This window comes from Neovison vison, chromosome 5, assembly GCF_020171115.1.
Source record: "Neovison vison isolate M4711 chromosome 5, ASM_NN_V1, whole genome shotgun sequence".
NCBI lineage: Eukaryota > Metazoa > Chordata > Mammalia > Carnivora > Mustelidae > Neogale > Neogale vison.
The window spans coordinates 110,999,118-111,015,445 of record NC_058095.1 but is presented as its reverse complement, the minus strand read 5'-3'; the positions used below and the strand labels follow the sequence as shown (position 1 = coordinate 111,015,445).

At 40.7% G+C, this 16,328-nt stretch overlaps 2 protein-coding genes and 1 pseudogene across 3 annotated transcripts in view; 1 reads left to right on the top strand and 2 right to left on the bottom strand.

Annotated features, from left to right (window-relative positions):
* The window catches only part of NUFIP1 (nuclear FMR1 interacting protein 1), a 45,251-nt gene extending 43,169 nt beyond the window's left edge, over positions 1-2,082 (bottom strand). The window contains exon 1 of the mRNA XM_044249767.1: positions 1,618-2,082. Coding sequence (XP_044105702.1) covers positions 1,618-2,050 — 433 coding nt within the window. The 5' untranslated portion in view covers positions 2,051-2,082. The remainder of the gene's footprint in view (positions 1-1,617) is intronic.
* A 58-nt stretch (positions 2,083-2,140) lies between these two features.
* The window catches only part of GPALPP1 (GPALPP motifs containing 1), a 36,058-nt gene continuing 21,870 nt past the window's right edge, over positions 2,141-16,328 (top strand). For both annotated transcript variants that reach the window (XM_044249765.1, XM_044249766.1), the window contains exons 1-4: positions 2,141-2,331; positions 12,482-12,611; positions 13,430-13,531; positions 15,716-15,824. In XM_044249765.1, coding sequence (XP_044105700.1) covers positions 2,244-2,331; positions 12,482-12,611; positions 13,430-13,531; positions 15,716-15,824 — 429 coding nt within the window. In that variant the 5' untranslated portion in view covers positions 2,141-2,243. The remainder of the gene's footprint in view (positions 2,332-12,481; positions 12,612-13,429; positions 13,532-15,715; positions 15,825-16,328) is intronic.
* LOC122907106 lies at positions 9,102-10,001 on the bottom strand (annotated as a pseudogene).

Here is a 16,328-nt window from a genome sequence, read left to right as displayed (position 1 = left end):
ACTCTTCACTCCATACCCTCCATTTACTTTACTTCAGTCACACCAGAACAGCACAATTCTCAGAACTCACCTTGTACTCACACATCTCTCAAGACACTTCCTCCAAAAGCTTCCCAACTTCCTCTCACTCTGAAACCACCTTTCATATGCCTCCATCACCAGTCATGCTGTGTTGATTTATATTTATGAGCTCATCTCATCTGATTTACAACTGTCTTAGGCACATTCCTATTCCCAGCACTTGGCTAGAACTCAAACACTGATCTGGATTCAAGTTAATGTAAATTAAATCTCAGGCAGAGTTGGAGAAGTGTTTTAAGTGAACAAACTCATGGCTTTAAATACGATCTATATGCTGATACCCAAATTCACAGCTCCAGCTGCAAATCTCCCCCTGGGGCGCGCCTGGGGGGCTCAGTGGGTTAAAGCCTCTGCCTTCGGTTCAGGTCGTGATCCCAGGGTCCTGGGATCGAGCCCTGCGTCCGGCTCTCTGCTCCGCGGGGAGCCTGCTTCCTCCTCTCTCTCTGCCTGCCTCTCTGCCTACTTGTGATTTCTCTCTCTGTCAAATAAATAAAATCTTAAAAAAAAAAATTTACAAATCTCCCCCTGGAAAGTACAAACTAACAGCCTATTCAATATCTCTATTTGACACAAACATACTCCAAACTCAACTCCTGGTCTTCCTTCCAAATCTGTTCCACCCCCATTCTTCTGCTTGTTTGGCAAAAAACTTTATTCTTTTCTTATCTTTACCTCACACCTTGTATCTGATCCTTCAGCAGATCGTGTTGGCCCTACCCTACCTTCAAATTAGATCTAGAATCTAACACTTTTCATCATCTCCTGCGCTCCACCCTGGTCCAAGTCGCCAATATCTTTCACTTGCATAAGTGCAAAAGCTTCTTAATTTGTTTCTCTTTAATTCCCATCAGTGGCCCATTAATCCTTCTAAAATATAAATCAAATCGTGTCAGGCCCTTAAACCACCCCTATCACAGGAGTAAAAAGTCAAAGTCCCAACATCTACAAGGCCCTAGCAGTCTGCCCTCTTCCTCAATCTAGGGGCTCTTTCCTCTCTAGCAACATGGGCTTCGGCTCCAATCTACAGCTCCTGCCTCAAGATCTTTGCACTTGCAGTTCATTCTGCTTACATCCCTATTCCCCCAGATTATCCACAGCTCTGATCGCTCACCTCCCTTTGCTCGAATGTCACCTCCTTTATGACTGACACTAACATTTAAAACTGCCCTACCTATCATTCTTCTTCTTTGCTGGGTCTCTCTTCGTAGCACTCATTGCCTTCTAATGCACACTGCTTTATTCTGTCTTCTGCCACCAGGAAATGTTAAGCTCCATAAAGATAGAGATGTTTATATGTTTCCTTCACTGCTATGTTCCCAGTTCCTGGTACATAATTGGAATTCAATAAATAACTGTCAAACTGACTGAATAGGCGGGGGAAAACATTACTGTCGGACAAATTATGAGACATGAATGAACAGCCTCCAAGAGTGCAGGGCAGAATCAGAAGTAGAGAGAGGAAAAAGGGGAAAGTGAGAGAGGGAAGAAGGGGAGAAGAAAAATAAAGGGGTGGTAAGGAGAGGAGTAAGAGCCTACCTGGAGCGTTGCGTTGCCCAGGAAAAACTCCGGGAGACTGTCTCCAATACCATGATGTCGAAGCCTGGAAATTCCAGGAAGGCTGGCCGTTGAGATGAGGCTGAGAATCAAGCGGGGACTGGGCGTCGAAGGGAGGCTGTGCCCCGGGAAGAATCTGGGCGTCGAAGGGAGGAGGCGCCTCGGGGAGAGCCTGGGCTTCCTGAAGGGGCTGCTTCTCTGAGGAAGGCTGTGACCCTGCTACGGGGGCGGACGACGAAGGCGGTGGTGGTGGCGGCGGCAGCATTGCCCAGAGCATCCAGCTGTCCCGCTGCGCGGCAGTGTCGCTCGGAGGCCCCAAAGTGGGGGTCAGCTCGGATGCTGGCAACCACCCTGCAGAAGACACGAAATCACTAGCCGGCTCAGCCATGCCTCCCGCCAGGTGGAAACCCAGCATGCGAATGTGGCACAAGCCTTAGGCGTCACCTCCGTTCTCGCGAATTACGCGACTCTGCCAACCAGGGGCTGCTACGTCATCCGTAGGCGCCGGGAAAACGTCCTGCATTTCCGACGGATCCCGGGTTGCCTCTTGGGTAGATTTGACTCTGCGTGCTTAGAGTTGTATTCTTGAGCAGTGTCCGCCACTGCGGATGGCGAGGGATCTGATCGGGCCGGCGCTGCCGCCCGGCTTCAAGGCCCGCGGGACAGCCGAGGACGAGGACCGAGACCCCAGCCCTGGTAAGCGGCGGCGTAGACGCTACCCGCCAGGCCCGCCCGCCCCTTCTCTGGCCCGGCCCCACTCTTTGAACAGAGGTCTAAGGCCTGAGAGGGCGGAGCGGTGGTCTGTGGGCGCGGCCGAACCGAACTAACTTGGCTTCTTTAGCGGTAGCGGGGAGAGAGGGTGGGCTGATAATGATGACAATGATGATGTATTCTCATTTAGCGGTGAATGGGCTGGACCCTGTGCTAAACGATCGATACACATTCAGTCATTTCATTCTCCTAGCCACTGTATAAGGCAAAGATTATCATTTCCATGTTACAAACGCTAACACTGAGGCCCAGGCTGTTGCACAGATCGCATAGCGAATAAACGGTGGAGCCCGATTTAGAACACAGCCAGTGCTCCTAACCTCTGTGCCATTTCGTCTTCTGACGTATCATGCCCTTAACTCTTGTAGAAGATGCTCTGCTCCCTAGTCTCCAGCCTATCTTCCTAGCTCCTCTTTCTCTCATTGTATGTGGAACACACGGCCCAGTGCTGAAACCAGTCCCGAGTTTCTGCGCTGTTCCTCAATACTCTAGGCTCTTTCTGGCCTCACTCCACTTCTTGACATACTCCTACTCCATTCTCCAAGGCCCAACTTAAATGTCAGTGAGGCTTCAGTGAAGCTTTTCCAAACTCTCCCAGGAATGGTCACGCCTTCCTTTCCCCCCGGGTTTTCTTCTACTTAATTACATAACATATTTAATACACCTTTTTTGAAGATTCTATTTATTTATTTGACAGACAGAAATCACAAGCAGGCAGAGAGGCAGGTAGAGAGAGGGGAAGGGAAGCAGGCTTCCCGCTAAGCAGAGAGCCGGGTGCGGGGCTCGATCCTAGGACCCTGGGATCGTGACCTGAGCTGAAGGCAGAGGCTTTAACCCCTGAGCCACCCAGACGCCCCTTTAATATACTTTTTCAAATGATCTGTGGCGTATCTGCCTCACCATGGCGGTATGATCTTCTAGTTTAACAGAGTGAGCACTTACAAATAAATGCTTTCTATCTCCTTTAATGTTTGCTCTAATTTGTAGACTGGGATTGACACCAAAGTTGGAAAAGAGTAAAACTGGAAAACCAACCCACCCATTTCTTTTTTTTTTTTTTTTTTTTTACGATTTTATTCATTTGAGAAAGAGTAGAGAGTGAGTGAAAGGGAGAGAGAGTACAAGCCAAGGGGAGAGGCAGAGGGAGAGAGAGAAGCAGACTCCCCTCTGGGCAGGGAGCTCGATGTAGGGCTGGATCCCAGGACCCTGAGATCATGACCCCAGCAGAAGGCACCCAAACTCCCCAACCCTCCCAATTTCTTAATCTAATTTTCATTCTTTGACCCCGGGCGGGGCGGGGGGGGGGATATGGGGATTGGTAGAGGCATGTTCCCACCTAGAGTGTCTCTTCCAGATCTCCCTTCTTTTAAAACTGCCAACAAGTAATGTTTATTTTTAGCAAGGAAGGACCATTCAACTAAAGTTGAAGAAAAGTGGGGTTAACCAGGTTTTTTAGTTGGGTTCCTACATGTATGTTGTTTTTGGTTCACAATATTCCCTGATCTTAAACCAAGGTAGGATTTGCATTAAATAACCACTAATCTCCCAAATAGATACTTTAATAATGATTGACTTCCATCATTCTGCAGCATTTATTGCAGGTACTCCTTTCTCTGTCTACTCTCTTGTGTTTGTTTCTTTTGTGTATTCCTTCTCTTCTCACCCCCACCCTCAGCACTTAACACTGTGTGTGTATGTACTCCCCTCTATCTTGACCAAGTTTTACCCTGCCTGGCACATAAAAGATCCTCGGTAGATATTTGATGGCCACTTGCTCACCAAGCACAATCTCTTATGCACAGCATGTTCTTTTTAACACCTAAAATCCCCCCTACTATAATTCTGTTCCCTTCATAACCTCCTGGATGACTGATGCTATAACTGTTGGCCAAAAAATCTTGAGATATTTTTTTTCAAAGATTTATTTGACGGGGCACCTGGGTGGCTCAGTGGGTTAAAGCCTCTGCCTTCGGCTCGGGTCATGATCCCAGCGTCCTGGTAATCTCTGTCTGTCAAATAAATAAATAAAATCTTTGAAAAAAAAAAAACCAAAAGATTTATTTGACACAGAGAGAGATCACAAGTAGGCAGAGAGGCAGGCAGAGAGAGAGGGGGAAGTAGGCTCCCCGCCAAACAGAGAGCCCGATGGGGGCTTGATCCCAGGACCCCGAGATCATGACCTGAGCCGAAGGCAGAGGCCTAACCCACTGAGCCACCCACGTACCCCATCTTGAGATATTTCTTATCTCATTATTCTTTTGTCTGGTTTCTTAAGTTTATCAGTACCAATATCCTTGAAATACACTTGATTACACCATAGAAGTTCCTTTGTTGCCTTCTTCCAGGTACTATCTGCCTCCCCATCCCTCTTTCAACCAAAGGGGAATGACTGTCTTGACTTACCATAGATTGGTTTTGTGTGCTTTATGTAAATGGAAAAATACAATATGAACTCTTTTGTAACTGGCTTCATATTTTGGCATAACATTATTTTGTGAGATTCATCATGTTGATGAACTATTGTGGGTGTTACCGCAGATTGGTTATTGTCACTGCTGTCTAGCAGTCTATTATGTGAATGTTCTGCAATATCCTACCCATTTTACTCCTGATGGACATTTGAGTAGTTTCCCTCTTTTGGCAGTTAACAGCGCCCTGTTGTGCGTTATAGTACATGTCTTTTAGTGAACACATGTTTCATTCCTTTGGAACTTTTTGGATCATTGGGCATGCATCGGTTCAGCTTGCCAAATAGTTTCCACTCCCACCAGCCTGGGTGAGAATTCTAATGATTCCATATTCTCACTTAATTGTCTCTGTCTTTTTAATCTGATGGTTTGTAGCAGTGTCTCAAGGTAGTTTAATTTGCAGGTCTATGATAACAAATTGAAGTCCACTACCTTTTCATTTGTTTGTTGTTGGTTTTTTGTTTTGTTTTGTTTTTTGGAAACGCTGATGTGTGTTAGTCTCTTGTTCATTTTTCCACTGATTTGTCCGCCTTTACTGACCTATTGAGTTTTTTATATAGTCTTAACAAATCATTTTTCAGTTATGTGTGTTGCAGTTATCTTCTCTAATTCTCTGGCTTCTCATTAGTATGTTTTGTTGAACAGAAGTTTTTAATTTTAACATATTCTGATTTTGGGGTTTTTTTTTCTTTTATGGTTCGAGCTTTTTGTACCCTATTTAAGTAGTCCTTGCCTCCTCTAAGGTTACAGAGTTGTTCTTCATTTTATCCTACAAGCATTATTGTTTTAGCTTTCACATTTATATTTGCAGTTCATCTGGAATTGATATTTCTGTATGGTGTGAGATAGGGGTGAAGATTTACATTTTTCCTCACAGATATCCAATTGGTCCATCAACCTCCCTTCTTCATGATACTGTAATGTCACCTTCTTTATATATCATGTGACCATATATATGCATCTAGTTACTTTTTTATTCTGATAAAATACACATAACATATCCCATGCTAACCATTTTTAAGCAGGCTCAATCTTGTCACAAGTTCAGCAATCTTTTTTTTTTAAGATTTTATTTCTTTATTTGATAGAGAGACCATAAGTAGGCAGAGCAACAGGCAGAGGGAGAGGGAAAAGCAGGCTTTCTGATGAGCAGGGAGCCAGGCAAAGGGGCTCCATCCCAGAACCCCGGCATCATGACCTGAGCTGAAGTCAGACACTCTACAGACCAAGCCACCCAGACGCCCCCAGGATCAGCAGTCTTTTTTCCTATAAAGGACCAGATAGTAAACATTTTAGACTTTGCAGGTAAAAATCAAGATTAGTGTTAAAGTATGTATACAATAAGAGAGAAAACAAATTTTCATAATTTTTGTTGAAATCCAAAACATAAAGGAGTACAATTTTATTGTAGTGTATAAGCCTACTAATGAGAAGAATGGGATTACTTTTGGTGGGAATAACATTTCGTTTAATTGGGGTTCTGAGTTAGTGTTTCCTGTCATCAGAATCCATTGCTAATCTGTAATGAAGGTTGTTTCTTTAAGAGAAAGAGAGCATGTGTGTACATGAGGATTTGGTTGGGGCAGGGAGCAGAAGGGGACAGAGAGAGAATCCCAAGCAGGCTCCAAGCCCAGTGTGGGCCCGATGCAGGACTCATTCTCATGACCCTACAATCATGACCCAAGCAGAAATCAAGAGTTGAATGTTTAACCAACTGAGCCATCCATGTGCCCCGTAATGAGGTTTTATTTACTATACTGAATATATTTTTTTCTGTGCATAGTTTTGCGTTACAGATGTTACAAGAGAAAAGTAATGAAACATAACCCCTATTCTCATGGAATTAATTATCTGCTTGTAAAATTACCATTGCAATGAGAGAGCTACTTTAATAATTCTAATATAGCATTACTGTTTTAGGACAGAGATGAACTAGTTCATTACAAGTGCCTAAAATAATTTTGAGACAAATTCGAGACAAATCCTAAAGAAGGATACCTATGAAAGAGTGAAGCCAGGTGTGTCCTTAATTTTATTAGAAAGTTTATAGTGTAGCTTATACCAACTTACATTTTCAGTATTCTTTTTCCTTTTTAGGTCACTGTCTCTTAATATTCTATTCCTTCATTATATAATAGGTATTTCCTTTGATACAACCCAAGTAGAATCTCACTCTTTTACAGTATTTTTCCTGTGATCATTTTTCAAAAATAAGGCTTTGCATCCTTCTCAGATGAGTTTTATCTTCATCTATTTAACTATGCTCTTTTTTATATACCACACTTGTTTCTTTAAAAATTTAAGGCAAATTTATCTGTTAGTTATAAAACCAAGGACAGCACATATTTAGACCATTTTGTCTTTTAACCATTCGAACTGTATAAAAGAATAGTAAAATCTTTTTTCTTAAGATTTTTTTCTTTAAAGATCTTATTTATTTATTGAGAGAGAGAGAGAGAGAGAGACAGAGATAGCCAGAAAGAGCACAGGTGGGGAGGAGAGGGAGAAGCAGGCTCCCTGCTGAGCAGAGAGCCTGACAGGGGACTTGATCCCAGGACCCTGGGATCATGACCCAAGCCGAAGGCAGACGCCCAACTGACTGAGCTACCCAGGTGCCCGTTAAGATTTTATTTTTTAATAATCTCTACACACAACATGAGGCTTGAACCTGCAACCCTAAGATCAAGAGACACGTGCTCTACGGACTGAGCGAGGCTCCCCATAAAATCTTTCCTTAATCCAAACCAATCCAAAATTACCCAGTTAGTGTCAAGTTGACAAATTACATTGGTAACACTCTCATATAAGAAAAGATGGAAGCAAAAGAGAAAAAATAGAGAGAGAGAGGAAAAAAATCTTTAATATATAGAATGAAGAGGAAGATAGAAGAGCCAATCTCTATGAAAGGGAAATTTTCATAGTCATTTCATGGTGCAGCTGTGACCTCTAGAATTTTGAAGAAAGGGTTATTGATAGAAGGTGGTATCTTCCCCTTCTTACTATAGTCTAAAAAGTGTTTTCCCTAGGAATTGATATACATAAAAGATAATTAGAAATTATTAAAGACATTAATCATTAAGGTTGCAAGTCAGATACAGTCTCCATGTATAGTTGGGGAACACTTACCTACTAACTATGCAGTCAGTCTTAAACAAGAGTTGGAGAGGGACGCCTGGGTGCTCATTGGGCATCTGCCTTCAGCTCAGGTCGTGATCCCGGGTCCTGGGATCGAGCCCCGCGTCAGGCCCTGTGCTCGTCTGGAGGCCTCCTTCTCCCTCTACTTCTCCCACTGCTTGTGTTCCCTCTCTCAGTGTGTCTCTCTCTGTCAAAAAAATTAAAAATCTTAAAAAAAAAAAAAGAGTTGGAGATATGGTTCCTGTCCCTTAATTCTTAATGTTTTCCTCTTTTGCTGCTTGATTGTCCTTTTCTAGGCATGCTGAATTACTAGTGTAGCATGTGGTAAAATTCCTACCTTTATTTAATGACATACAGAAGAATATTGAAAAAAATGCATCAGATTTTTAAAAACAAAAGTTTGGATTTTTAAGTCAACTTATTATGTATTGAGTATTTAAAAAAAAAGATTTTATTTATTTATTTGACAGACAAAGATCACAAGTTGGCAGAGAGGCAGACAGAGAGAGAGGACGAAGCAGGTTCCCTGCCACACAGAGAGCCTGATGCGGGGCTCGATCCCAGGACTCTGGGATCATGACCTGAGCCGAAGGCAGAGGCTTTAGCCCACTGAGCCACCTAGGCAACCCCTTGAGTATTTCTTCCATAGAAATACATGAAGAGGGGATAGGAAAAAAATGTTCAGAAATAGACCAAATGTTCCAAAACTGGCCCTTTTTCCCTCAGCTTAATACCAGTAAACCCAGATACCACTGGTAGTGCCACTGACATGTTTAGTGGTCATGTTAAACTTAAAATGTGAAAAGCAAACTCTTGGGGGCACCTCGCTGGCTAAGTCAGAAGAGCTTGTGAATCTTGATCTCAGGGTCATGAGTTCAAATCCCCTGTTGAGTAAAGAGATTACTTAAATAAACTTTTTTTTAAAAAGCTTTTTAAAAAAAGATGTGGAAAACAAATTCTTGACACTTACCCCAAACTTGCCTTCCTCTTAGTCTTCCCCATATTAGCAAATAGCGTTACCATCCTCCTGGCTGGCCACTCAGGCCAGAAACCTAAGACTCAACCTCAAGTCCTTTTATTATTCCCCCCCCACAGTCTTGAGGTCTTTTATTTTCTTTACATTTGTCATGCCATGAATTCATAGGGAATGGGTTCCAGCAGTCCGGGCTCGTTTCCATTGGTTCTTCCAAAGTGTGCTTCTCTGGGTGGAGCAGGCTGATGCTTCAGTTGTACCCAAGTATCTTTCTCTTTGGCTTCCTCCTTTTTCTGATCATTTTCCTTCACACGCTTCAGGAAGCTACCTCGGCTCTTTGAATGTTTAATATGCTTAATGTGTACATTAATTCTCTTGGCAGGAATCTTGCCCTTAACTTGTTTGTTTAGAACAATGCCAGCAGCATGCTGAGTAACATTGTAGACTCTTCCGTTTTGCCATGGTAACTTTTTTGGGGCATTCCCTTTTGAACAGTGCCCATCCCTTGATGTCCATAATATCACCTTTCTTGTAGATTCGCATGTATGTGGCCAAAGGAACAACTCCATGTTTTCTAAAAGGCCTAGAGAACATATAATGGGTACCTCTCCTCTTTCCCTTTGTGTTGGTCATTTTGGTGAATTACTGGAAGATGGCGGTTCCAGCCAAAAGGCCTCAAGTCCTTTGGGGGGGGGGTTTCACTTCTCCCACCCAGACCATTAGCAAGTCCTCTTTGCCCTTCCTTCAAATTATGTTGCAAATCAAATTCTTTCTTGCCAGCTTTCTAACTCCTCTCCCTTACTCCCAATCCCCCAGTCTATTGTCCATAAGCAAACAGGTATTAAAAAAAAAATGTGATTCAGATTATGTCTCTCCAGACTTAAAACCTCTCAGTGACTGCCTATCATTAAAACCCAAACTCCTTACCACATCTCATATTAGTATCTATTGAGTGCTTAGTGGATGCCAGCTACTGTGTAAGATGCGTTGCATGTGTTAATTGACGTAATCTTCACAATAGCCTTTTGAGATTGGAAATATTATTAACCTCATTTTACAGATCAAGAGTATAACACAGGTTAGTTAAATAACATCCAAGGGCACCCCAGTGGCCCCAGCAGGCTGTGACCAGCTCTTGGTTTCAGCCCAGGTCCTGATCTCAGGGTGGTAAGATCAAGTCCCGCAGTGGACTGCCACTCAATGTGGGGCAGGGACTGTCTGCCTGAGATTCTCCCTCACCCCTCCCCCCACTTGCTCATGCTCTCTCTCTCAAATAAATAAATAAATCTTTAATGCATAAATAACTTCCAAATCACATAGCTAGTTAGCAGCTAAGCTGGAATGCAAAGTCAAAGAGTCTGACTCCAGAGCATACAGTCTGGCCCCTTTATCCCAGCCTTATCTTGTCATTTTGCTGACTTGGCTTGTCCTTCAGGCATATCAAGCTTAGTTCCATGATGGAATTTTTGCAGTGGCTCTTTCTCTGTCTAGACTGTTCTTTCCTCAGATGGTTGGGTGGCCACTGTCATCTCATCATTTAAGTTTCCATTCAGATGTTTTCTCTGAAAGGCCTTCCCTGACCTCTGTCTTTAAAATTCCTTTCCCACATATTTACAGTCACTCTTTATATTTGTTTCCTTTCTATATTGTTTTTGTAGGAATATTTACTTAGTATTTGTTGGATGGATGGATGTTGACTCTTCCTTGAATGTTGCCTAGTATAGTGATTAAGGGTATAGGCTCTGAAATCAGACTCCTGGGTCCATATCCCAACTCCTGTACTTAATTGTGTGAAGTTGGGCAAGTTGCTTTCTGCCTCAGTTTCCTTATCTGAAAGGTAGAAATAATAATACTTCCTAATAGGGTTGTTGTTAGAATTAAATAAGTTAATGGTAATGCATGTGAATCTTTTTTTTTTTTTTAAGTAGGCTCCATGCCCAGCATGGAGCCCAATGCAGGACTCTAACTCACAACCCTGACCTCAAGACCTGAGCCGAGATCAAGAATCAGACACTTAAGCAACTGAGCCACCCAAGTGCCCCTTGCATGTGAATTTCTGAAAATAGGGCATAGAAGGGGCTCTTGGCTGGCTCAGTCAGTGGAGCATATGACTCTTGATCCCAGGGTTGTGGGTGTAGAGATTACTTTTTTAAAAAGTGCATCGCATATCAGAACTCAAGACATATTTTTTCTCTTTATTATTTTCAACTTTTTGCTATTATTAATATTGAATGAATAGCATGCCAGGAAAGTTCTTTGGAAAATCTTATTTTCAGGCCCTACTCCAGGCCAGCTGAATCAGAATCTCTGTGGAAAGGGCCCAGGAATCTTTTTTAAAAGATACTCTGGCTTGGGGCATGCATGCATAAATATACATATGTAGATAGATAGATAGATATTATATATAGAGAGAGAGATATATAGATAGATATTATATATATATATATCCACAAACCAAAAAATCATATATTATATATATGATTTTTTTGGCAGTTGTGATAAGCATCCAGGTTTGGGAACTATGGCAGCAGAGTTTTAGCATCACTGCTTAGGTTCAATGTAGACAGGTATGACGTGACATCATGCAATGGCATTATACAGTAATTTGTAATTTTGTTAAGTCGTAGAGTGAGAGCAAGTCATTGTGGTGAGTGGGTCCAGAAAATCCCCAACCCCCATCCCCAGCATTGACATCCTGGTGTAGCCTCATTCTCTGTGTCTTTACTAGTAAGCAGTAAAGTTTAAAGTGACACTAATTTTTGTTTCAGCTTGAAAAATCATCTCAAAAACAAAACAGGGGTGACTGGGTGGCTCAGTCAGTTGGGCATCTGCCTTCAGCTCAGATCATGATCCCGGGGTTCTAGGATCAAGCCCCGAGTTGTGCTCTATGTTCAGCAGGGGAGTCTGCTTCTCCTTCTCCCTCTCCCTATGCCGCTGCTTGTGCTCTCTCTCTCTCTCAAATAAATAAACAAAATCTTAAAAAAAAAAAACTGGGAAGTATGATGATGCCAGTAAAGATACTTTTTAAAAGTGGTGGTTCTAAATCAGAAACCAGAATGGATAGTCTTGATTATTGATGTATTAGAGTATGGAATGGCAAATTTGTTGCTTGGTTAGCCTGTGACGTAAATATTGCCTATCAAAGGCTGTCTGTAGGAGCAAAAACTCGTGAAACTATCTTGGCAGTTGCACCAACCAAAATTGGAACCAGTGCAAAAATTGTAAGATGTCAGGGAAGTTATATGCCATTGTTACAGTTACAGTTTGGGTATTAATTTTTTCGTGAATCTCATACTACGTAAACCATGATTGCTGCCTTTCTGTAGTTGGAGAGACAAAACCACAACATACAAAACAGGGACAAATGAGATTAAAGTTCATAATAAGTAATAGCCCACAAGTGCTGTGAATTTCAGAAGAGAAGATGTAAGATGTCAGCTAGGGGGTTCATTGAAACAGTTTTGGCTACTTAGGACTTAACACAAGAAATTTTCTTCAGTTGCAGGACCAGCTCTGCCCCCTAATTATAAAAGCAGTAGCTCGGAGTCCTCAGACAGTGATGAGGACAGTAGTTCATTATATGAAGAAAATCAAGAATCTGAAGACGATGACAGTGGTCCAGTGGCAAGGTTGGTCACTTAAATTAAATGATAAACCAGGCTTCAAATCCAGCATGTATTGGCTGAAACAGATATCTAGTCAGAGAACAACATATCTGTATTTGTCGAAGAAGAAATCCTTTCACACAGCATTGCCTCATGAACTATGCTGTGGAGAAAGAAATTTATTCTAGTAGCAGATAGCTGTGGAGATACCTAGGATTTTGATTAAATTCTTATTGAAAGGATTTTTCCTAAAAGTATTGCTGCAGTGACTAAATATTCTAAATAAGCCATAGCATTTCTTTTAAAAAATTTTTCTGCAGTGGATGGTTTTTGCTTAAGTAAATGAATGACTTCCCTCTAACAATCTTACTTACCATAGATCCATGTAAATAAGAAGTGGAATCTTTGTTTAGTATTGGGTTGCAAGGTTTTTTTTAATGCATTTTAAAGATTATAGACAGAAATAGCAAGTTAAAACCCTTCCTGAATGAGATTAAAATGGAGAATCATGAACTTTTTGCTCCAAAATTTTCAGCATGTAGATTGTTCAAAACCTCAGCAAGTGGAATCTTTAATTAACACTGTATAAAATATAGAAAACTGATAAAGTATTCCCACCAGAGAGAATTAACCAATCTCTATTCTAGACAAAAATAAATTCCAAGAAAAGGTTAGTGTAAGATCTACTGTGGTATCCATTTGCTGTTATTGGGCGAGATTAATTTATTGTTAGTATTTATTGTCAGCATTCATACAACTAGTTGGGAGTTAATGCTTCCTTTAAAACTCAAAACTTCTCTGTGAAAAAAAATTTGCATAAAGTTGCGCTACTGTATTTTTAGAAAACAGAGGAGAAATCAAGATGACGACGACGATGATGATGAAGGGTTTTTTGGACCAGCTCTTCCTCCTGGATTTAAAAAGCAGGATGATTCTCCTCCAAGGTGATAATGTGTGATTGTTCAAGCCTGTCTTGTCTGAATATTTCAATTGGTGTTTGTTAATTCACTAAAGAGTTGTCCAAAATTGCTGTTTAACTTACAGACTTAGGTAACATATGAAATGCATAGGGAAAAGTAATTGTCTCCTATAACAAAAATGATTATTTCATTCTGTATAAAAATTTTGTGGTTTATAAAAAAAAAACTTTGCATCTCTTAGGTGATGCTCACAGGAGTGTTTTGTAGTAGACTGATTGGAACATTATCCTTCTTCCCCCCTTTTTTTAAATAGTTAAGGTTGCACACATAGGGAGTGTCCTGTTTGGCCTGGGGCTGGAATCCTGGTATTTGACTTTTAATATCCGACACTTTTTCAGTTTTTTGGTGATAGAAGAAACAATTCCTGTATGCCACGTTAAACAGTTTGACTGACTTTTTTCTGTACCTCAAATTTGCCATCTGATAAATAGGATAACAACAAGTACCTTTCAAAATTGTTGCGATGATTGAGATTTCATATTTACATACATATACACATGTGTGTATGTCTCTTACGTGATGCCTAGCCCCAAGTGAGTATATAGTAAGTATTGATTCCTATCTTCTTCTTGGAATTGTATAATTTTTAAATGCTGAATATGAAATTGTACACCAAATTGTTTATACTTCAGAACGTTATTACTCATATACAAGAGCAAATAGAAGGGGCTATTGTACATTTTACTTTCAAACTTTGTAATCACATTTGTCAGCTCCAATTTTCATATTACTTTGGTCTTTTTAGAATTAACGGGGATAAACTCTCCACTGATTTTGTATGGCCCCCAAGTCAGGAATAATCTTTAAAGGGTCACTGAAAAAACAAAGACAAGCATGCCTACAAGTCCCATAGATGGCCTCAAAGCTTAAAATGTCCTCTCTGGCCTTTTACAGAAAATTTGCTGACCACTGGGGCACAACATTTCTTTCAAGAAAACACATTATTAGGTGTACAGCAATTTCTTTCTTGAGAGTTGTATTTTGGCTATTAAATGGCCAGGAACAGAACCCAGATCTTCTCCCAGTAGCGTTTTTCCTCTGCCAAGAAGCTTGCCTGTGAGGCTCTAGTTGAACTCAGTACAACCTGGAAAATTCAGCTCAGGACTTCAGTGCCATGTTGGTTGGTAATCCTGGCACATTGACATCTCTGGGGAGAATGTTGGTATGAAAGAAACTGAAAAGCTCAAAAGAGAGGAGAAAATATCTTGTCTGTTATTTTTTTCCCTGATGTAAGGCTTTCTCTTGTTTAAGACCCAGATTTTAGGCGCTTCTCTCATTTGGAATGATGTCAGTTTCCTCAGAAATGTGGCAGTGGGGCAGCTTGAAAGAAAATGAACTTTGGCATCAAGAAGACCATGGTTTAAACTCTAGCTCGGCCACTTAATTATTTTTGATATCCTTGAGTATGATTTTGCTAACCTAGAAAATGGAATGACTTACACCAACCAGGGTTGTTTGAAGGAACAGAAAGGTGCTCTAGTTGACATGTGGTTAGCACAGCACCTTTTCCCTTGTCTGGAGGTCTCACGTGACTTACATTCATTCTTGTAGACTTATGTTCATTCTTGTAGAGCTCCACGTCATTGTTGGATCATTGGTGAGGACAGTGTTTAGATTTTTATACTACCCTGGCACACGTAACCATTAATTGCCAACTTCCATTGTATGCGTGTGCTATTTACATTCTTAGAACTCAATTTCTACTTAAGAAGTTCTGACTATAATTAGGTCGCCCCCGAAGAATGTGTTGGCAGACAATGGCAATCAAAAGTGAAAGCCAAAGCACAAAACAGAAAAAGATCTTCACAGGCTTCAATTCTTAATAAGGACTTTTTAAAAATTGGTATTTCTATTTAATGTAGTTCTTTTAGGAAGTGGCATACACCAGTGCCATAAAGATTGGGAATTACTGGTTTAATATCTTAGCATTGGCTAACAAATAGAAAGTAAAAAGGAAAAAATTAGATTTTTTTTAAAGATACTACTAAGTGGAAAAATACTAGGTTATAAAATAAAAATATGTTAAATAAAATTCTTGTTTTCAACATTTTGTTGTATTTTGGCTTTTTATTATTATTTGTGAACTTTTATTCTAAAAACTGCTTTTTAAAGTCAGGGAGAATGCTAAAGGTACATTTTATTTTTCAGGCCTATTATAGGTCCTGCACTACCACCTGGTTTTATTAAATCTACTCAGAAAAGTGACAAAGGCAGAGATGATCCAGGACAACAAGTATCATCATATTTCAACTCTGAGGTTTGGAAAATTTTTGGCTAAAGAATAAGAGGTAGCAAACTCAAGACTTTACAAAGTAATAACTGTATTCATTTGGCTCAAATGTAACGAATATACAGCCCTGTTAGCCTGAATCTAGGATTGTAAGGTACAGAGATGAAATCAAAAGCTTGTCCCAAAATGGAGATGTTACAAAAATAACAAGACAGTTACATGATGACAAGGATGTTATTTATTCATCCTTCTCATCTGTGAAGGGAAGCTTTAAAGTGCTAGGAAATAGAACATGATGAAAAGTTTAAGAAATCATTGTGATTTGACCTGAAAAAGAGGAAGCTGAGGAATTTGTTGACCATGATCTTTGACTTGAAATCCGCTCTTACGTATACAGCTATAGTGCCGGTATATAACAAAGCTGGGAGTTAAGTGATGTTATGAAAAGATAGGTCAGATGATTTTAGAGTCAAGTATAAAAGCTGTTTTCTTGTTAGAGGCCTGCTCCTTATCAGTAGCTGAGATTTGTAG